General features: G+C 42.6%; 2 protein-coding genes and 1 long non-coding RNA gene across 3 annotated transcripts in view; 1 reads left to right on the top strand and 2 right to left on the bottom strand.

Moving 5' to 3' along the window:
- Positions 1-33: 33 nt before the first annotated feature.
- LOC124033746 (SAFB-like transcription modulator) lies at positions 34-13992 on the bottom strand. Its single transcript, XM_046345962.1, has 19 exons — positions 13814-13992; positions 11515-11602; positions 10977-11431; positions 10755-10782; positions 9097-9592; positions 8432-8475; positions 7919-8031; positions 7530-7679; positions 7069-7184; positions 6825-6976; positions 6576-6736; positions 6344-6483; positions 6068-6248; positions 5755-5879; positions 3744-3920; positions 3122-3571; positions 2870-3017; positions 2588-2748; positions 34-527 (listed from the first exon to the last, which is right to left on the bottom strand). The coding sequence occupies exons 1-19, from the start codon at positions 13946-13948 to the stop codon at positions 425-427; spliced, it is 3423 nt and encodes a 1140-aa protein (XP_046201918.1). The 5' UTR covers positions 13949-13992; the 3' UTR covers positions 34-424.
- A 2805-nt stretch (positions 13993-16797) lies between these two features.
- Positions 16798-23143, bottom strand: LOC124033751. Its single transcript, XR_006838445.1, has 3 exons — positions 22850-23143; positions 17746-17813; positions 16798-16966 (listed from the first exon to the last, which is right to left on the bottom strand). It is a non-coding gene; the product is annotated as an uncharacterized LOC124033751 (long non-coding RNA).
- Positions 20601-23734, top strand: part of LOC124033749 (E3 ubiquitin-protein ligase Arkadia-like) — a 40163-nt gene continuing 37029 nt past the window's right edge. Inside the window, 1 exon segment of the mRNA XM_046345969.1 lies at positions 20601-21030. The gene's annotated coding sequence lies outside the window, so the exon portion shown is untranslated.

The following is a 23734-nucleotide window of genomic DNA, read 5'->3' on the forward strand; positions in this document are numbered from 1 at the left end:
CTTCATGAGTCAAATGTAGGAGCGAAGACCAAATGAGCAAGATGTATCTTTTAATAACCTTCAGAAGCACCAGGGGGCATAACTAAAAATGGTGAAAGAATACATTGATCTGCTTACATTTGACATCCGGGACATGGAGTTTCAGTTAAGGGAAGAGCAGTTAACATCAAACTTGTTACAAATAACTAAAGCTGTACAATTCTATTCTAAAGGTAAGTTGAACATTATGTGCACAGGGTTTAAGTCACAGCACAACTGTTAGGAAACCATTCATTGAGGTAACCTATACAGAACAAAACATTTCTATATCAACCTTATGGCTAGAAACCAGCCTCTTAAAACAATACTCAAAAGATATACTTAATACTTTAAAAAAAAAATGTATTTTTGAAAAATAAGCTTAAGCTGATCTGGGGAGAGGCAGTTAGAACCGTCGGGGTGCTCCTTTGAAGGGCTTGAATCCACCAACACTGGACATGGAACTGTTGGTGATCTGCACGATTCTGTTCATTGCAGACGAAGAGTGGCTGGAGAAACAAAAATACATTTCTGCCTAAAGGAGCATACAGTAAAGACAAGCTCAAATATGGCTTCTACCAGAATACATTTTTCCATATAAAAAAAGTACAGTTATATATATATATATATATATATTTTTTTTTTTTTTATACATATCACATTTGGATTCATTGGAGTTTTTTTTTTACACTTGGATTGATAGTTTGCTTGGGCGGTATACCGTATACCGGAGTATTTGGAAATAGCCAAATATACCACCAATACCGTTGAATTTGAATATTTGTAGCTACTTTAGGTAAATACCTGCAGTCAACTTGTGCAATCAGTACGGATTGTCACAATTTTTCATTATGAAGCTTACTGGTAGTCCTCAGTCACGTGGTGTTTGTTTATAAGCACAACAACCAGAGCCTTGTTTTTTAAAAGTTGATTTAACTAGACAAGTCAGTTAAGAACAAATTGTTATTTTCAATGGAGGCCTAGGAACAGTGGGTTAACTGCCTCATTCAGGGGCAGACCGACAGATTTGTACCTTGTCAGCTCAGGGATTTGATTTTGCAACCTTCCAGTTACTAGTCCCACACTAACCACTAGGCTACCTGTGAGTCACTCACTTGTTTAGCACACGCCAGGTGATCGAGTTAGTTATCTTATACCTATTTACTGTCTAAAATGTGCTAAATGCGCTACAGTTGTGATTTGGTTGCTAATTTAGTAGCTATTTAGCCATCTAGCTAAGTGCTTAGCTTGGTAACAGCAGAGAATCCTCTCCTGGATCAAGAGCCTTGCTGATATTTGCTTTGTTGATGCAGCAAACTGTGGATCATTTTTTAGTTACTTGTATAACTTTGAGCTGGTTTGTCTGTCCTGCAAATACTTTAGATCAGAGACTGTACACAATGTCCTCTTTAGTATTTAGTTAGCATTATCTTTGGTCTTTTAAATCTATGGTCTTTTAAATCTACTTGTTAGATCTTTTTAACAAGTAGTACTTTTTAAAATCTACCTTCGGATTACAGAAGATCCAGTGGGGTTTGAAAATAGTGCTCATTTTGTTCGTATTGTAGGTAGGTATTATGGTGTATTACAGAATATCCCGGCATGGCACAATGACGGTATGGAAATACGGATACCACCCAAGCCTAAATCATAGTGCTCAGACAAGTCCGATACACATGATATATATTCATTTCAGTCACAACTATTACAGATTAAATCCACCCCTCTGTTTCTCTCAGCCCATCCCACCTATCTTCATAGACCACCTACTCTTGATTTCCTTGTGCCATTTCCTCTTCAACTGTTTTGGGATGTTTTACACAGATTCTCAAACCTTTCTAAATGGGATATTATCAACAGATGTGAATTAAATATATATATTTTGTTTTGATTGATTACAGCTTTCCTGATCACCCAACAGTGCTATTTGTAGGGCTCATTTTGGAACAATGTCATGACTGTTTAACCACTCCTGAACCTGTGGCCAGAAACAGGCTACACAGGACAATACCAGAATAAACTGTCAAATTATTGTCTCTTCGCAGCAAAAATCTGCATAGCTGACATGGTTGTATGCCCCATATACATAACATTCTTCTTTTGGTGGCAAGAATATTGTAATAATAATTTAAATAGAAAAACTACGGTTTGAGTCAAGCGTTGTTTTGTGTATCAGTTTATAAACCATGTGCCATGGAATCAGCACACTGGAAATCTCTTCAAGTATTTTACAACCTGTATGGTGCCATGGTGAACATTTTAGCCCTCAAATAAAATGGGTATATTTTTCTATTCATGACAATTCTCTTTCTCCAATTTTGCTCTTTAATAAAGGCCAGATAAACAAGCTCCCCTTCTCCCCCTTCTACTTGCCTCCTCCATTTTTGCAGTAATGCACCAATCAGTTGGTTGTAATTTTAGATAGAGCTAACAATTCCACATATGTGTTAACTCCACCTCTCCTATTCATAATATCATTAACAAATATATTTTTTTAATAATATTTTTATATTTGAGTTTAACCATAACAGGGAAAAGTACACAGTCTTAATGCAACGGCAGTGAATACCTTGAGTGTGGGGCCATCATGCTGCCACGGCTGTCTCCCATCCTGCGGCTGTCTGGGAAGCCCCCTCCCTGGGATCCAGCCCCACCATGCCACTCCTTCCTCGGGGCCGGCTGGTCCCGGCCATGCCGCTCCACCACCACCTGGCGGCCGGAGCTGAAATGCTGAGTGGAGAACAGGGGAGATTGTAGTTATGAATTCCCTATCTGAAATGTAACTAAAATGGAGGAAATGGAGTGTATTGAATGTGTAGATTTAGCTATGGGGGATTTGTGAGGTGCTGACCTGGTCTGCCATGACCATGGGTCTTCCTCCATCCCGGCCACTGAAGTTAGATCTTCCTCGGCTGGCTGAGGAGCCTCCTCTGAGAGCAGGCCCCTGGCCATCTCTGCCTGAACGCTCTGGCCGCATACCTCCGGTACGCACAGCTCCACTACACAACCACAGAGACATGATTATTACCACATGGATAACAACAAAAGGCCTTTGTCTACAACTTTAATCAAACAAGCACACTAGGCATCCATCCATTCTCACCGTATGTCCCCCTTAGGTGCACTCATGCTGCAGTCATTCTTCCATCCTGCATGCCCAGTATGAGTAGCATGACCGGCGTGCCCGGAGCCTCTGGGGGAGCGGCCGGTATGAGACATGCCAGGCATGGGTGCTCTGCCCCCTGCTGGGCGCTCAGGCATTGGCGCGGCCCGGCGCTCAGGCATGGGCGCGGCCCGGCGCTCAGGAATGGGCGCGGCTCTGCGCTCAGGTATGGGCGCAGCCCGGCGCTCAGGCATGGGCGCAGCCCGGCGCTCATCCCTGTCTCGGATCTCTCTGCGGTCTGTGTCACGGATGTTTGCTCGTGGAGTTGGAGGAGGCTCAGCCCTGCGGACAGTCTCAAAGTTCTTGGGGTAGCGCTCAAACCCAGAGCTGTCCCTGCGAGCAGTGGGGCGGGACTTCTTGGCCTCAGGCTCACTGTTGAAGCGGTTACGTCTGAAAACCCCCCACACCCAAAATGGATTGTCAGATTCTGTCAAGAGCTGACTGTTACTGGAGGGAGATAGCAGTTTAGCATGTCTATGTGGGCTGTGTGTAGCTTGCTCTTTGCCATTTTAGGTCCAGGTTGCTTTATTTACAAAAAGCACTTATAAATAATAGGGCCTACCTCTCAATGGTGTTGGGCTCAACGGCTGCAGCCTCAGGGAAGCCTCTGCCTCTTTCCCGGGGGCTGAACTCAGTAAAGCGGTTCTGCTGGCGGTTGTAGTCTGAGCCCTGGTTGACACGGCCCTCAGACTCTGGCTGGATCTTCTTGTTTCCATTCCAGTAGGGATCATCCCTCCGGCTGAAACATTCAATGGAGAATATGCTTTACCTGGGCGACAAGTAAACTGGTGTGGAATTACCCCTCTTGGTCAGATGTGGAATACCACATACCACCAAATTTCACTTTTCAGTTGATGGTCAAATTGACATCTGCTGGTCATGTCTGAGACCAGGCATCCCTGTCTGCCGTGGGATGCAGACATACCAGGATGGGAAACAAGTCTGTGTGCAGGGACAACGACAAAGCAGTACTGTAACCTATCCTGCAACTTCATGGACATAATGGTGGAAGCTGGTGTCATGATGTTGCCCTCTTGGAATACAGTGAGCACCATCCCCGCTCTCTGCTTATACAACCAGACTGCGGTCGTAAATTCCTAAGGAAGACCCTGCCTCATGGACACACAGAGAGTAGAGAGTAGTTTTCATGGAGACAAAGGAAATCCTTCCACCTCACAGAACGTGAGGTACGAACAAAATTCATGTTCCAGAGAAAGTGTAAAAGATCGGTGACGAATCCAGTTACGAACTGGTGCGTTTGTCACAACTTGGCAAGCTCAAGAGAGACGGTGTGGCCACATTACCATACCGCTGTTTATAGAATAGCCTCAGATATAAGATGAATGAGTGAGGGTGATACTGTTTGAATAAGGGTGTAATATGATTGTGGACTGTTTAATGAAGAAAAATCCTAATTCCCTTTTGATTTGAACTAAATCAGAGGACCACCCCTGAGCCCAGTTAGGGCCAGACATCCTGAGACAGCCCTCTTCTGCCATTCTGAATAAAACCCCACTTTGAGAAATTATCAGTAGACCATGTTTTTCTTCATTAGGAGGGGACTCAAGGTTGTAGACCATTGCTGAATCTTTTAACCATACCACGTGGTTAAAACTCTCAGACTACCAACAGAATAAGAACAAGTCTTTGATACTGATTACTATAATATAATATATGCCATTTAGCAGACGCTTTTATCCAAAGCGACTTACAGTCATGTGTGCATACATTCTACGTATGGGTGGTCCCTAGTCTGCAGCTAGGAATTCGGCATCATTGAACGCGAAGAACGACAACCGCCGAAACATCCATTCTATAACGAATGCCACTCTGAACAATCCCATCTAACCACAACCGAGAGAGAGGGAGACAATTCTGCAAAAGAAATGAACTTTTCACCAGCGATCAAGACAACACACTGAGCGTAAATATATATATTGATTGCAATTGTTCCCGACTGAGTGAGCGTTCATGTGTAAGGATTAGCATTTCAATTGTTATAATTATCACTCTGTAGTGACTTCTTAGTCGACTACCCCATTGCCCCTTTGTCTAACAAGCTGCCATGCCGGTTTAGCCCACTAGCGCACATTCTATCATTTCATGTAACCATATTTACTGTTTGTTCATGCAATTCTGTGAATTACTTAGTTAGTAATAAATAAACAATTTAAGACAATTGATGTATGGATGTCTCATAGTCAAGACTGGATTGGTGCAGATAACCAACAATTTACAGCGTTTGGAATGAGACTAACATGAGGTCAAATAAATCAATAAAATCAGAAGACTATTGATCAGATATGAAAATATCTGAAAGGTTATATTGGGAAATTATAACTTTGTAATCTGAATACTTTCCTTGGTGCGCCTATTTCCTAGTTAATTACAGTTACACGATTAATTACTTTGATCACGTTATACTAATTAATGGAATCTTTGATAAAAAAACTAAGTCTTCAATTTAATGATAGTAAAAACACGACACTGGTTGTCCACGAACAGAGCCTCAACTACACAGAGCAAATCCCAGACAAACATCCCATCCCTAACTACAGTGTGGCCTTGTGTACCTGTGGTCCACATCGCGGCCTCTCTTCAGGTTGTTTCTCTTCTCCTGCTCGTAGCGGAGCTGCTCCTGCTGCCTCCTCAGCTCCTCCCGCTCACGAGCCATACGCTCCGCCTCTTTACGCCGCTCCTGCATCACAGCGAGATAACGTCCGCATTACATTAACAATCCACTAAATGGTTTGCTCCTGGGAGCTGTTGACAGATCACCAGGATGAACAATGAGTAAACAACACACCTTACTCCTGTCGTTTTACAACAATCAACTGAGGTACAGCCTAGTTGACTAAACATCCATAATGATTTGAGTCCAAGCACCTGCTCTATGCGGATCCTTTCCCTCTCCAGCCTTTCCCTCTCCATGCGCTCCCTCTCCAGTTTCTGCCTCTCCACCTCAAGCCTCTGCCGTTCCCGGAGCAGGTTCTCCCTCTCCTCCCGCTCCCTAATCAGACTGATACGCTCACGCTCCCGGCGTTCCCGCTCCGCTATCTCACGCCGCCTGACGGGACAGGAAGTCACAGAAACATTAGTACCCAGCATCCTTACAGTACTACAGAGTACAACAATTACAGTAAGCGTTTGTTTCAGGCTGACCTGCGAAGCTCCACAGCCCTGCGGACGCGCTCCAGCCGGACCATACGCTCACGCAACCTCTGCTCTTTCATCTTCTCAAAGGGGAGGATGTCTTTGCTGCCTCCCTTGTTGGGGAAAACTCTAACTCTATTCATCTCCATCTAGGAAAGACAAGCATGTAGAGGTGAACATTGAAAAAGAAAGTTCCATGATCAAAATTCATCGGATAGAAGAAAATAAAACTGCGACAAACCTCTTCGGGGGGAATGAAATATCTGGGTCTCCGCTGCATCATGTTGTTGTTGGTGGTGAAACCCGGCTTGTCAAATCTCCCCCTCCTGAATGGTGGTCTCACTTTGTTCAGGTCTCCTTTGGCATGATCAATCACCACCATCTTGCCAGGGCTCTTGGTCCCTACACAAAACAGGACAGAGGTTTTAATTTTTACTACCCTACAACACAATAAATACATAAAAAGGAACCTAAGAAGGAACATACATACTTCCACCATGCTTTTTATCATCTTTCTTGGAGGCATCTGGGCCTGAGCTGGATGTTGTGCTTTTAGACTCCTGCTTCTTGGATGAATCCTTGCCATCTTTGTCTGATGGCTTGTCGGACTTCTTCTCTTCTTTTTTGGAGGATGGCTGGGTTCTTCAGGGGGAAAAAGAACAGACACAGAAATTTAAATTTCTTTCAAATTTCCCCATTCTGAAAAAGACAGATTGTGTTTCTTCCTCACATACTTGCTAGTGCTAGTCTTGTTTGTCAACGCACTACGTTTGTCACTTGATTTGCTGGAGCTGGTTTTGTCATCTGATTCCTTCTTTGAAGGTTCTTTCTTGAAGGGATCACTTTTAACCTAAAAAGACAACAAATACTCCGTCACAGTAATTAAAGGCTCCGTCACAATTCTGAAGCAATGTAATTTCAATTCATTAAAGAACAAAAGGACCTTGAACCTTGTTTCTCCCTACAATGAAAATTACAGAGCGCATGTTGGCTCAATGGCTCAGAAGAGAATGTCAGCCAATGTTGTTTTGCAAAAAAACTCTCAATATGGAATCTTAGAATCGTCAAGAGTTCTGGAGGCTTTATGACATCACAAAAGATAGAAGTCAGAGAAAAGACTCTGTACTGTAAAATTGTAATCGTGCTCTCAACATACTAGCTGAACAATGTGCAAAACAACTGTTTGTCAGCTTACCCTTTCAACAGATATCTGCTGGCCGTGGAGTTCTGTGCGGTCCAGGTGGGAGATGCACCTTCCCACCTCTGTACTGGAAGACATTGTCACCAAGCCATAACATTTGGCTCCAGGACTACGAGCATTAGTAACCACTTTGGCACTAAAAACCTGTGGCGACAGGAATTTGTTTAGGGGCGGAGCAACTGCTTGTAGAGGGGTTGGGTTAAATGCGGAAGACATTTCAGTTGAATGCATTCAGTTCTACAACTGACTATGTATCCCCCTTTCCCCTAGTAAAACAGTAAATAGTGTCAAATAAAACCATGACACCCATACAGTAAGAAACATCCAACCCCAGTACCCCACCACAAGAAACCGTTTACGGACATTTTAAGCTCTAGACATACCTTCCCATATTTGCCAAAAAGGTTTTTCAAATCAGCTGCTTTGGTGTTGGAGGACAGGCCGCTCACCCATATGTTTCGAGTGGAGCTGCTTGCACTACTACTGCTGATACTTCCTGAAATAGGGTTGTTTCAAAACATACATACACTGTAGAGGCTTTTACATGTCTACACATTTAACAAACTAATCTACAACAGCCCAATGTTACATACCAGTAAGCATTACATGTTAAAATTCAGGTGCTTTTGACCAAATTAAATAATTTCAGACACCTTTAAAATGCCAAAGAAATGTACTTTTTAGATATGTGAAGAGAACTGGGTAATACGCAGATTATACCAACGGTACTAAAATTCCCAGATCAATTCGGTTTGTTCTGACGCTTGAGAAAATGCCATTTTGGCTGTCCAGTCAATACTGCACATTGCTTACATACACTGCATAAAGGCCTATGCTTGACCATCTTCTGATCATCAGTCATGACGACTTGAGAAATGTACCTGTAAAATGCTTACCTTTGTCATCTTTTGTGGCCTTTCCATCTCTGTCCTTTGAAGAACTACAAAGCAGATTTCACAACAAATAAAAAGAAACAAGAGATGAGTGCCAGTATATGAAAGCCCCTGCGGAATATGACGTACACCAGGGCAAACAACTTTTTATTTTAAAGAAACACTTTGTTTTGCTGTATGTATGTATTTTTTTTTATCCCCACGGGCAAGGCTTGCATTTGGACAAAACTCCCATAATGGCCTTTTTCATTGCTTTTCCACGGGTGATATGGGTCATGTTCTCAGCCAATTTACTCCCTGGACCAATGAAATCTTCAGTATTGCGTTCGACTTCACAGCGAATCATTTCATATGTTTCTGACAAACTGACATCACAGGGACTACTGCCCTTTTAAAAAGCCCTACGTGGGAACTGGAAAAGGCAAACGTGCTGGAAAGGTGAAAGTAACATCTGTTTTCAGCTCCTGGTAAATGACACAAATTACCCAACTTCAGAAAAACAACCAAATGAAAGTAACAAATGGGAGGCTCATTAGGTACATCAATGAACATTTCTCATTAGGAAAAAAAGTAAAAAAAATCTTGAGGCTACCCACAATGCTGCTTTCACAGTGAGCTGGAACTTGGTAGTAGTATCTTAAAGAACTGACATAGCTAGAAAGACAAACCTCTTTCCTTGACCTGATGCCCCAGTAGACGAGGGGCCTTTCTTCCCAGAATCCTTGTCTTTGTCTCCCATTTCAGCTTTCTTCGAGGCATCTCTGCTTTCCTTCTTAGAAGAGTCAACCTTCATCCCGTCATCCTTCTTACCATCTTTATGGCCTTCCACTTCCATCTTCATGGCATCCTTGGGGCTCGTCTCAGCAGAGGCCTCTGGCTCGTCACAGCCCTTGTCTGCCTCTGAATCTGGAAGTTTCACATGTTTACCTGTTTCCAGGAGGTCATCACCATCAACATCCAGTGTGATGGCATCTTCATTCTGGAGTGTGACGGATATGTTATCGTCCTCGTCTTCTTTAGCGGAGACGGCAACTTCAGTTTCGATCTCCTCCACTTGTTCGGCCTCCGCCTCGGCTTCTGCCTCAACCTCGGTTTCTGGGAGGCCGTCCTCACTGGGTGGAGGTTTAGAATTTTCGCGAGTACCATCATCTGTATCAGTTATATCTGAGGGATTTAATAAGGATAAAACATGGCAAAAAAAACACAATGTTTAACATTGACATGTCTGTTACTTGACCTAGGAAGTAGAATAGAAAGCAAGTTTAGTATTAGTGGTCATCGAAGGGTAGAAGACCACAGGAACACACAAACATACATTCCTCATTGAAAAATGGTGGTGTGGATCAATAATCTTCATGTCATTTTCACCACCAATACTTCTTTTGCGATCCTTACAGTTGTGTGTACTGTACAGTGAAGTTACTCTTCAATGCTCCTGTCATTAGGAGCTCCATTCCAGTTCTTCAGTTTGAAGAGAGGGCATTTGTTCAAATTAAAGGAAAAGACCATCTGTCCAACTTCTTCCGTAACCAAAAAAATAATCTGTGCCCAAAGCCATGGAGGTCAAATTCAGTCTCATTTTATGGCCGTTCTACTGCCCAGGGCTCTCCAATCATAGTCTTTATGGTCATCTCCCATGTCTTCTTTCCCTCATAAAAGTCTGTCTTAAGTGACTTGGGATGGTTGACAAAAAACTTGATGTCCTCTTTAATCGTCCTTGTGATTGCAGTGACAGGCTCAAGTCCTTAGCAAATGTGTCCTCTAGTCTGTACATCATGTCCTGGTTGGTCTTTGAGCATTCTCAGCGATGATTTCTTCTCTCCGTCTGAGACATCTGTAGTGCAGTTGGGGTGATACAGGAGGATGGGCCCCGATGGGCAGGAGTCCCCCATGGTATCGTCAGCACACACTGGAACTCCCTCTAAATCAGCTTGCCTTCTTCAGTGCAAACCTTTCCCTCACCTTAAAGAAGCCTGTTGATTCCTGAGCTTTTTATCTTGAGGGAATGTACTATGCAGTCTGTATGGTTGATGGAGCCCTCTTGCATCTCAGGTCTGGAAGACTAGGTAACATCCCACCATCAAAAAAAGTACTGTGACCAAAAGAAGCAAGTCCTCCAAAAACAGGATGTCCCTTCTATGTTGTATTCATGAACAATGAGTCCTGGATAGATGGCTGGCTGAGTATCCAGCCAGCAGACAAAAGAAATGGAAGGCATAAAGGAGAGAGGGGGCATAGCAGTTTCTTACCTTCACGCAAAGGGGGCTACCTGCAAATCCCCCCCCCAAAAAGTAATCAATTCAATAGGGTGTGAGCACAAACATACCTTCTTCAACATCATCCTCGTCTCCCTCCTGAAAGAGACCAACGTGAAAGGTAAATACACATAAAGATAGTTTCAGTCTTATGCCTTACTTAAACCGGGTTAACTGATCTGAAAACCAGCATTTAATTATAAAAACAATATCTGATCTGTGTATGGTAACCTAATGATCTTTAGTCTACCGTGACAGTGGGGTAAACACAAACATATTCATGTGACACTCACCTTGGAAAAATATTTGTTTTCCTTGGTAGGAGATTCCTCTTCCTTGGTAGGAGATTCCTCTTCCTTGGTAGGAGATTCCTCTTCCTTGGTAGGAGATTCCTCTTCCTTGGTAGGAGATTCCTCTTCCTTGGTAGGAGATTCCTCTTCCTTGGTAGGAGATTCCTCTTCCTTGGTAGGAGATTCATCTTCCTTGGTAGGAGATTCATCTTCCTTGGTAGGAGATTCATCTTCCTTGGTAGGAGATTCATCTTCCTTGGTAGGAGATTCATCTTCCTTGGTAGGAGATTCATCTTCCTTGGAGAAGGATTCATCTTCCTTGGAGAAGGATTCATCTTCCTTGGAGAAGGATTCATCTTCCTTGGAGAAGGATTCATCTTCCTTGGAGAAGGATTCATCTTCCTTGGAGAAGGATTCATCTTCCATTGGATTATCAGTGTCAGAGTCCACTTTCTTTCCTAAAGAAGTAATGAAGTCATATCATCCAAATTGGAAACAGAAATATTGAACAGTAATTTAAATATTAGGAATGTCAAATTACCTTTAGCTTTTGCATTTTTTCTATTAGGCGTGTCTGCTGGGAGTGGAATTTCAATGGTCTCTGGATCTCCACCTTCCTCCTCAATGGCCTGAGAAAGTATAATAAACAATCAATTAAAAAACACTATTGTAATTACTAGTTATTTTTCTGACATTAATTTAATGTCCCATCCTTATATTTAGCCTCACAATTAAGTGTTTTACCATTTTCTTTTCAGGACAAGTAGACCAAGTAGAACACAGTACAATTTGACATAAAACAGTTGCATTCATTAGTTTTATTGACAAATCTCAACAACAACAAAAAATTGGTCAAAGCATAAACTTGATGAAAATTAATTTATATGAATGCTGTAAGTACAAAAATGGTTTGCTCACTGTGATATGAATATCCAACTAGTCAGTAACAACAACTATGTGAGCTTATTACAGTATTATAGAAACCATGTCACTACACTCTTCTAGGTTGAAGTAACCCTTACCATTCTAACGACTTATGTAGCATGTGAGCGTCATAGAGCAAAACATGGAGTCTCACATTTTTATAGATAATAGTTTGGTGCTCAAACAATTCGGACTCCACAGACATTTTAGTTAAAAAAAAGTCGTGGGCCCCTTCGGGATCCGCCCTTGCCTCAAACACCACTTTAGCTCAGCCCCCCTTATTCACACAGAAGTACGTAGTTCAAACACACTACGTTTAAAAGGGGTTAGAAGTCCAATACGCACATCGGCGTTACGGTGGGACTCATCGAGTCAAAATACGTTCATTACTCACCAAATATGGAGTTTTGAATAGCAACTATCGCCATTTACTGCCGGCATGGCCAGGATGTACGTTCAAAAAAGGTCTTAATAAAAATGTACAAGCAACTGAAAAAAATGCCTATTCTGCACCTCCAATGTAAATCACTCACGTCACAAGGATCGCTGATAGCACTAACCTTACTACAATGAACAGGTCGGAAGTCTACAACAGCTCAATACATTGGAGCTGCCGAAGAGGCATTGTTTAGGCCTACATACCTGGTTGTCACTAGTTACCACAGGCACAAAGTCATAAACCCCACCTATTTCTACAATTTAACGTCTTAAAATCTGATTTAAAACCTAGCAGCAAACCCTAACCACACTGCTAACCTTACGCCTGAACTTAAATCAGTGGTGTCGGTGCATTTAAGGTGATTGAGGGCAACAACAACAAATTATGAGCATGGACTTATTTCTATTACAGCATATTTTATGACTGTCATTCATATTCCATTCACCCAGCTCAATGTAACATCGATAAGTTTAGGCTACTACATAATACCTAAATATTCCCTATATTCATCATGAGGTTGCTACAACCTAGCCTATGAATGAAGGTTTACAACATAGTTGCACAGGATCAGAGAAAATTGAGTAATCAAGTTGACAGAGTCACATTCAATACAAACAGCAAGATCATATCATTTACGAAATAGACCATTTTTACTTTGTGGCTGTGCTATCTAGTGGAAACCTATATACCGGCTTATTTGGTGAGTAACTAACGTTTTTTGTCAGGATTCAATTTGGTTAACTAGTAAATGACTAATTGAATGGCTGCTTCCTGGGTTTAAATGAGATTCACCATATGAACGTCTTCTGTCAAGTCAGATTATAGTTAATTATATGTATAAAAATGTACTTTAGTTTATTTAGTAAATATTATCTTAACTCTTATTGTTCTTAAAACTGCTTTGTTGGTTAAGGTATAGTAAGTAAGCATTTCACGGTAAGGTAAACACCCGTTTTATTCGGCGCCTGTGAAAAATAAAATTCGATTTTTCATTTGAATTATAAACGTTAACTCTGATCAAGGTATTTTGCGAAATGTGTGTGGATGTGATGTGGGCCTATAGCAACATAGTTTTCTAAAGGATACAAAGATGCGATAGATGTCATGGCCAGCTAACATTAGTTTACCAACGCCCACACACCGACTGCATCGATGCAGGACGGTGGGCTACCTTGTCAACCTGACGCTGCAAAGCCAGGCCGCGAGCACGCAGTACCGCAGTTGGAAAACTAGACAGCATCCAACGGTAACATTAGCTAGCAGACTAAACATCTTAGTTGGCAACTACGAAAAAAGCAATCTGTACATAGATACACATTCATCCCATAACAAGTTGGATAGCTAAGCTATCTAGCTGGCAGCAGTTGAGGACGGCCTCAATCAATTAAATTCGTGCAACTGTTTGGTAGCTAACATTAGCTAGCCTAGTGGTCGTTAGCTTTGCGTTCGCCAAGTACAAATAAATTGATCTCATTACCTGTTTCAGCCTTGCAATTAGAACATTCTTCACACCTGTGACATCCAAATTCCTTCGCTTGAGTTCAGATTTAAGATCTATAACTCGTAAATCTGTTATTTTCTTTGACTCCGTTGAAATGGCACCCGACGCCATTTTACCTTGCTGGATGTGTTGTTGTAAACTTGTGTGTGCAGAAGGGAAGCACGCATGCTCACGCAATGGCCCCAAAGTTATTCTCAAAATTTGTATTGGCGGATCGCATCCAACTGAAATATGCATACACTGCCACCTACTGTACTGGAGTGTAAAGGCTGGTCACGGCCCCCTTATTAATATATCTTCTTCTATGATATCATGGCAGTCCGCAAACAAACATTTAAAGTGCATGCCGCCACTTCATTCATCTATGACCCTTTGTTTCCACCTACTGTTCTGGAGTGCAAATTCATTACACGCTTTGACACAAAGGGGAAGAAAAAAAATCACTGTACCAACTTACCCTACACCCATTAACCCATTAAAACCTCACCCCTATTCCACTACTTGGCCCTATCTGATCCTACACCAGGCTGGCAGCCTGGGAGGACTGGACCCTATCTTTCAACACACCTTGTCCTCTGCAACAAAATATTGTACACCCAAGTACTTCTCTGCAGTTGCCACCCCAACATATATTTTATGTGATTTTACGTTCCATTTCTGCGATACAGTTAATAACCATGGCTATGAATGCTAAGAACCCACATTTCACAGTGGAGGCTCCTAAGGGGAGCACAAATAATGTCTGGAAAGGAGCAAATGGAATGGTATCAAACCATGTGTTTGATGTATTTGATAGCGTTCCACCTATTCCGCTCCAGTCATTACCACGACCCCATCCTCCCCAATTCAGGTGCCACCAAACTCCTGTGATTTCAACTGTAACTATATATTATCAGCTATGTACAGTGTTTTAGCAATGTGCAAATAGTTATAGTACGAATAGTAGGTAAAGATAAACAGATAAATATTGGTGGTATTTAAAACATTATTTGTGCTCCACATGGTTACCCTTTTCTCATGGCAACAGGCCACAAATCTTGCTGCTATGAATGCACACTGCAGTATTTTGCCTAACAGATATGAGAGTTTGGTTTGTTTAAAAAAAAATTGTGGACCTGTGTGATCTGTGGGAAATATGTATATCTAATGTGTTCATACATTTGGCAGGGGGTTAGCATGTGCCACTCAGTTTCCAACTAATTTTGTGAGCAGTGAACTCATAGTCTGTCTTCTCACTCCCCTCAGCAGTAGAGGCTGCTGAGGGGACAAGGCTCATAATAATGGCCGGAACGGCGCAAATGGAATGGCATAAAAAAATGGAAACCATTTGTTTGATGTATTTGATACCATTCCACCTACTCCTCTCCAGTCATTACCACGAGCCCGTTCTCCCCAATTTAAGGTGCCACCAAGGTCCCATGCTTGAGAGCCAGGTCTGCATGTGGTGACCTCTCTCAATAGCAAGGCTATGATCACAGAGTCTTCACGTAGTCAAGGATTTTCTTAATTTTCTCAAATCACATTTGTCAGGTATTTTCTGTTTAGGGCATTCCAATTTGCTCAGTTTTTTAGTTGATTCTTTCCAGTGTGTCAAATAGTCATCTTTTTGGATTGGGTCTAATTGTGTTGTGGTCCAGGGGCTCTGTGGGGTCTGTTTGTGTTTGTGAACAGAACCAGTTGGCTGAGGGGGACTCTTCTCTGGCTGAGGGGGACTCTTGTGGTGGAATGTGTGGGCATTGCTTTCTTTTATGTGGTTGTAGAATTTAACAGCTCTTTTCTGGATTTTGACAACTAGCGGGTAATGTCCTAATTCTGCTGTGCTTTTCTGGGTCTCTGTGCTTTTGGTTGGATATGTTTCTCAATGTGTTTCTTAGGGTTTTGCATTCTTCATCAAACCATTTATCATTGTTGTTAATTTTCTTAGGCTGTCTGCTTGACACTTTTAGACTTGATAGAGAAGCTGAAAGGTAAAATATACAGTTTAGGCTTTCTACTGTCAAGTTTATAGCTTCACTATTGCAGTGAAATGTTTTGTCCAGGAAGTTGTCTTAATGGGATTGGATTTGTTGTTGCCCAATAGTTTTTTGGTAGGTTTCTACACTACTTTCCTTCCATCTTCTTAACAGTATGAAGTTTGGTTGGCTTTGATTGTAGTCGTGTCTAGGGGGGCATATTTGGGAGGGAATACTGTCACCTCCAGGTAGCTGTTTGTCCCCATGTGTACTGAGAATGTCATCTTCTTGTCCAGTTCGGGCATTTAGGTTACCACACACTAGCATGTGTCCAGGGCCTGGAAATGATTGACCTCTCCCTCTAGGACCTCTCCCTCTTCATGGATATAGGTAGCACACAGGAGGACATTTTACTCTGTTGAGATAATTTCCTTTAGAATTTCTAGCCAAATGTAAAATGTTCCTGTTTTGATTAATTTAATAGAGTGTGTTACGTCTGATCTCTGTGTAACAGCTGGTAATTTGGTGGATGGGACTACCAGCTCCCTGTAACCTAGAGGGCAACCAGTGGGTCCATTTCCTCTATACCATGTTTTATGCAGGATGACAGTGTCTGTATTTCTGATTTATTTGGTGAAGTCTGGGTTCCTGCTCTTTAGGCCAAAGTGCTATACAGAATCCCGGCCTAAAATCCCAAACAGCAAGCAATTTGATAGAAGCACGGTGGCTAGGAAAAACTCCCTAGAAAGGCAGGAACCTAGGAAGAAATGTAGAGAGGAACCATGCTCTGAGGGGTGGCCAGTCCTCTTCTGGCTGTGCCGGGTGGAGATTATAACAGTACATGGGCAAGATGTTCAAACGTTCATCGATGACCAGCAGGGTCAAATAATAATAATCACAGTAGTTGTAGAGGGTGCAACTGGTCAGCACTTCAGGAGTAAATGTCAGTTGGCTTTTCGTAGTCGATCATTCAGAGTTAGAGACAGCAGGTGCGGTAGAGAGAGAGAGTCGAAAACAGCAGGTCTGGGACAAGGTAGCATGTCCGGCGAACAGGTCAGGGTTCCATAGCCGCAGGCAGAACAGTTGAAACTGGAGTAGCAGCACGACCAGGTGGACTGGGGACATTAAGGAGTCATCAGGATAGGTAGTCCTGAGGCTTGGTCCTAGGACTCAGGTCCTCCGAGAGAAGAGATAAAGAGAATTAGAGGGAGCATAGTTAAATTCATACAGGACATCGGATAAGACAGGAGAAATACTCCAGATATAACAGACTGACCCTAGCACACCCGACACAAACTATTGCAGCATAATTACGAGGCTGAGACAGGAGGGAACGGAAGACACTTTGGCCCTATACCCCCGGACAGGGGCAACCAGGCAGGATATAACCCCACCCACTTTGCCAAAGCACAGCCCTCACACCACTCGAGGGATATCTTCAACCACCAACTTAGTACCTTGAGACAAGGCTGAGTTTTGCCCACGAAGATCTACCCCACGGCACGAACCCGAGGGGGGCGCCAACCCGGACAGGACGATCACGTCAGCGACTCAATCACTGAGACACAGGTAATTCATCCTCACTCTCGTCAAGTAAAAATGTTTTGCTACCGGCTGCGTTTTTTTATTTTTGTACTTGATGCCAATCTTCCTCACCAAACAGCTTCCCTCTACACTCAACTGCTTTCTTTCTTCCTCGCTGTCCATTCCCACATCTCCACGCTTTTTCCGCACCTTCATCCGCTGTAATAGTAAACTGTTTAAATGGTTCTTCTATCTTGAATTTGCCGACATGTCGCGTCGACTCAAAAAGCTCTACCAGCCGCCATTACTCCTCACGGCTCGCAATATTGACATAGCTATTGTGCACTATCACCAATATGTGTATATACTGGGATTTTGATCACCAGTCAACCTACTGTGTATTGACATTCATATTGCTATGTATTCCCTTACCTATGGATCATCATCTTGGGTCCATGTAATGGGGTATCAGCCTACTCAGTGACACCCACAGAACAGAACTGTGAAGAGTTCACACAAATATTAGCATCATAGCTTTTATTGCAAGACTTTGACTGTGGGAAATCACCCCCCCCCCCCCCCTCCAGTCAGTCTATTGTGCGTATTGGTCATTCATATTGCAATGTAGCTTACAGCCTTACCTATGGATCTTGGGTCCATGAAATAGGGTATCAGCCTACAAAACACAATAAGTAGTTAATTTGACACAACAACAAAAAATAATGTTGAAATCGCACTGTGGATTTATTAGACTTCAGAATTGCATTGGGGGCATACTTATATGCACTGTACAGCCTTACCTATTTATCTTGGGTTCATGAACTGGGATATCAGCCTAGTCGTGACACCCATAGAACACAACTATTAGCGTTGTTGTTCTTCTTATGGGACTTTAACTGTGGTATATCACCTCACTATCTAGTCTATTGTGCGTATTGACATTCATATTGCAATGTACAGTGTGAGCAAGACAACGGAGCTGATTGTGGACTACAGGAAAAGGTGGGCCGAACAGGCCCCCATTAACATCAACGGGGCTGTACTGGAGCGGGTCGAGAGTTTCAAGTTCCTTGGTTTCCACATCACCAACGATGTATCATGGTCCAAACACACCAAGACAGTCGTGAAAAGGACACGACAAAACTTGTTCCCCCTCGAGACTGAAAAGATTTGGCACGGGTCCCCAGTTATTCAGAAAAGTCTACAGCTGCATCATCGAGAGCATCCTGACCAGTTGCATCACCGCCTGGTATATGCAGACGACACACAATTAATCTTCTCCTTTCCCCCTTCTGACGACCAGGTGGCGAATCGCATCTCTGCATGTCGGGCAGACATATCAGTGTGGATGACGGATCACCACCTCAAGCTGAACCTCGGCAAGACGGAGCTGCTCTTCCTCCCGGGGAAGGACTGCCCGTTCCATGATCTCGCCATCACGGTTGACAACTCCATTGTGTCCTCCTCCCAGAGCGCCAAGAACCTTGGCGTGATCCTGGACAACACCCGTCTGGTGTTCAACCTTCCCAAGTTCTCTCACGTCACCCCGCTCCTCCGTTCTCTCCACTGGCTTCCAGTTGAAGCTCGCATCCGCTACAAGACCATGGTGCTTGCCTACGGAGCTGTGAGGGGAACGGCACCTCAGTACCTCCAGGCTCTGATCAGGCCCTACACCCAAACAAGGGCACTGCGTTCATCCACCTCTGGCCTGCTCGCCTCCCTACCACTGAGGAAGTACAGTTCCCGCTCAGCTCAGTCAAAACTGTTCGCTGCTCTGGCTCCCCAATGGTGGAACAAACTCCCTCACGACGCCAGGACAGCGGAGTCAATCACCACCTTCCGGAGACACCTGAAACCCCACCTCTTTAAGGAATACCTAGGATAGGATAAGTAATCCCTCTCACCCCCCCCTTTAAGATTTAGATGCACTATTGTAGAGTGACTGTTCCACTGGATGTCATAAGGTGAATGCACCAATTTGTAAGTCGCTCTGGATAAGAGCGTCTGCTAAATGACTTAAATGTAAATGTAATGTAATGCAATTGCTCAGCATCTGACCTCAAGGCGCAAGAGGGTAGTGTGTGCGGCCCAATACATCACTGGGGCCAAGCTTCCTGCAATCCAGGACCTATATAATAGGTGGTGTCAGAGGAAAGCCAATAAAATTGCCAGAGACTCCAGTCACCCAAGTCATAGACAGTTTCCTCTGCTAACACACAGGCAAGCGGAACCAGAGTGCCAAGTCTAGGACCAAAAGGCTCCTTAACAGCTTCTACCCCCAAGCCATAAAACTGCTGAAGAACTAATCAAATGGCTACAGGACTATTACATTGCCCCCACCCCCTGTATATAGCCTCGTTATTGTTACTTTTAATTATTTTTTACTTTCGTTTATTTGGTAAATATGTTCTTAACTCTTCTTAAGCTGCACTGTTGTTTAAGAGCTTGTAAGTAAGCTTTTCACGGTAATGTTTACACTTGTTGTTTTGGATCGAAACCCCGAGCTCACAAGGTCAAACAAAATCTGTCTTTCGGCCCCTGAACAAGGCAGTTAACCCACTGTTCCCCGGTAGGCCATCAGTGTACATACGAATTTGTTCTGAACTGACTTTCCTAGTTAAATAAAATAAAAAAAGGAAAAACATATTCGGCGCATGTGACAAAGTTTGATTTGATTCATAGCCTTACCTATGGCTCTTGGCTCCATGAAATGGGGTATCAGCCTACTCCGTGACACCCACAGAACACAACGCTGAAGTTTACAGAAATATTTGCGACGTAGAATTTCATGGACCCAAGATCCATGGGTAAGGCTGTACATTGCAATATGAATGCCAATACACATAGTAGATTGACTGGTGAGCTAATATGTGTCAGTTCACAACGGTGTCAAAGTCCCGCAATAGGTGCTAATATGTGTGTAGACTTTTCACAGTTGTGTTCTGTGGGTGTCACGAGAAGGCTGATACCCCATTTCATGGACCCAACATCAATAGATAAGGCTGTACAGGGCATATACGAATGTCACCAACGCTGTTCTGAAATCTAATACATTCACAGTGCGACATAAATTTGTTTTGGTCAAATTAACTAGTTATTGTCTTTTGTTGGATTTAATTAACAACATTCCAACCTTGTTAAGCAGGATCAAATATGGCATTATTCCACTATTTGTATCCGTTTGCATGTTTCAATGGGGGACATTTATTTTGAAGGCGAATCGCAAATTCCAGGCACCTTTGTGGCGAATCCTTATTGTGGCGAATCCTTATTGTGGCTAGCTTCACACAAGTCCAGCAACCCAACCTAGGTGCCAGCGAGAGTAAACGGACGAGTCGAGCTGGGTAAACAACAGTGGTCGCCTCGAAGAGGCAGGAATGGGGACTTCATCGAGGGCCCTGATGCCAAATAGAATGGAATGTGTGTTTTATCGTAGAAAAAACATTATGTATTGCGTAGCGTGTTAATATGCCACATAAAGCCAGGAAAAAATAGCAAGTATTTTTTTCTCTCGGGTCTTTAGCCAGGCGCTGATTTGTAACGACGTTGGTATTGCCACGGGCCCACTTCGATTTTGTTCCTGTTGTCAGTTTCACTACCCGGTGACTGTCGTTCGATCGCGATTTACTTGTGTCCCTTATTTAAGTTCACCCAGAGCATATGTAATTCAAAGGGAGCCACGAAATAACACAGAAGCCCACTTTCAAGAGAGTACAGGTATGTGTTGAGTCAATATAGCTAGCTAGATAACTGTCTTTGTTTTTCTCTCAACGTTAGCTGGCTAACACGACCAGACAGTAGCCAGCGTACTGTAGCTAGCTAGCAAGCTATTGTTTGCTCTGAAGATTCAGTAGTTAATGTTAGCTTGGTACGGTAGTAGCTAAAATGTCTTGTTGTGAGCCATTTTGGGGTTTGCTAGCTAACGAGTTAGGTAGCTAGCTACATTGGTTATTAGCAATATGATCTTATCAGCGAGTTAATTAGAAACCCAACATTTGATTGTGAAGCTTTGCAGCTCTTCCATCTTGCTAACTAAGTAAACTAGTTAGCAAAGGCCATGTAACTATATCCATTTATTTATTACATTTTACGATTAATTCAGACGTAACCCAAGTAGCGAACGTTAAGTTAACCAAATAAGACAATTACACGCATATCTGACTTATTTCAACGTTAGCTTACTAGTGCTGGATAACGTTGGGCAACATCAAAATGTTTTGTATCTGTGACAGACACATCAAAGAGGAGGATGATGATGAATGTTCATCGCGTTCTTTTCAAGTAATGGAACTGCGCTGTCAAATCAGCCTGGTAGCGTGTTAGGTTTGTTGATTTACGTTAATATTGCCAAAGAAAACAAAATGCTGAAGACATTTGCAGCAGTCATTCGAATTATGGTATGGCTTTGGTTGTAATCTTGATGCATTACGTATAAAGATGAAATACATAGACAGGCTTGTACAATTAGTATGTTTACGTACCTAAAGAGCCATAGACTAAATGAGGAAATATCTCAGATTGAGGCCTAGTACAAGCCAGAAAACATTAGGCAAATACTGTCAGAAAAATGTAAAAAATCGTATGAAGGAGAACTTTGTCAACCGAATGACTCATTGTTAGGGAACTTGGTGTACACTTGGGACCAGTCAATCTTTAATTATCCTGCCCTAAATTCTCTGCACTGTTACAGTATAAGAAGCACCAATAATTCTTCCCTCATTACATGTTTTGGTTTGTGTTCACGATGTTGATGCCATTACTTTTGCGTTGATGCCACTCTTTATCTATGATAGAAGACAACCCATCTCATATTCACAATTTGTATTACAATAACACATCACTGGATTGATTTAAAGCTGCAATATGTAACTTTTTGGGCGACCCGAACAATTTCACATAGAAATATGAGTTACAGATCTGTCATTCTCATTAAAAGAAACACTAAATCCCGTTTCAATTGGCACTTTGAATTCAACCCAGGCTGGGCTGGCCTTGGTGGGATAGCTCAAATTGCATTTCCACTCCCCCCAGAAATGATAAATTGTCATGTTGCAAGGTAGCCAATATGTGACTGCAGCTGGCTTCGCTGATGTTGCCTGCAAACAAAATGTTGAATAATTGAATTCACCTTCACCATTCTGTAAAAAACGTTACCCTATACTCCTGCCAGTGCCAGCCAATCATGTATTTAGCTTGCTGACGTTGGCTAACTAAACGTTAGCGTCGTTGTTAGCATAACTAATCATTCCTACCTTGCTTACTATGGTATTGGCTATTAGCTAGCTAGCTTTCAATACGACCTGGCTAGCAAAAATTCCTGCTAGCTTATGTTATCTAGATTGTTTCAACTCTGATTTGCTAGCTAAGGTTAGGTAGCTAGCATTTGAGGGCTGACAGTTATCATAAAAGTTGGTAGTGTAATAATGAATAAAGGACCCAACTATTATGGTCATTTGTGTTATGTCTAGCTACTGCAGTACTGCTTGTCCATGTGCTAGCTAACAGCAACAAGCCCAGACAAGCTAGCTAAACCTACCCGCATCCAGCAGTGATCCACTTGGTGGTTGCATAGTAATGGGTCACCAATCCGAATTCGAATTGAGCTGGCGCCAGTTGTGAAACTGGGCTGCGCTGGCCCGGGTTTCCCTCGACCCAGGTCGAATCTGGCCCAAATTTCAAGTGCCAGTGGAAACGGGGCTTTAGAAGCGGTAGCTCTGTTCTGTGTTGTATTTCTATGCTTACGTTATTAAAGTTAGTTTTTGCGTCTTTTACTTTCGGTTTTGTACACTAGCTTCAAGCAGCTGAAAATACTAGAGGTTTGGTTATGGAACATACATTTCACAGCGGTTTAGATGGTTCAATGATTCTCTACACTATACTTGCTTGTTTTAGCTCGCCTGATTTCAGTTTGTGACATCATAAGAAAAGGCTTGGACATCTCAAATACAGGCTTGAGATAATAGTGCCATGATGTAGGCCTATTTCAATACTACTACAATTCTGTGGGCAGAACAGACGTGATAACTTCTGATGAACAATCATATATCACTGTTTTTATCAAGTCAAACTAAAACTGACAAAAAAACAACCATGCTGATGTGCTGAGGGGAAATGCTGAAATGGGCCCCACTATTATCATTCTATAACTGTGCCACTGCTCTGCAATAAGGCATCCAGTGGGTTTTAGAAGCTGCCATAGTTACAAGGGAATGTGTGTAGCTACAATGAAGTTTATTTCTCGCTCATAGAATTTTAACGGTGCTCTGCCATTTCCTAAAATTATCAAGGATCTAGTATATAGTACCATGCGCACTATATAGGAAACCAATGCTTAATCACTCAAAGGTTGTCTATGTGTTCCTTCTTTGAAAGCAAAGATGAGTTTATACAAATGTCCGTTCTTGTCAGTGCATTAGGGAAT

This window comes from Oncorhynchus gorbuscha, linkage group LG04 (genome assembly GCF_021184085.1).
Source record: "Oncorhynchus gorbuscha isolate QuinsamMale2020 ecotype Even-year linkage group LG04, OgorEven_v1.0, whole genome shotgun sequence".
NCBI lineage: Eukaryota > Metazoa > Chordata > Actinopteri > Salmoniformes > Salmonidae > Oncorhynchus > Oncorhynchus gorbuscha.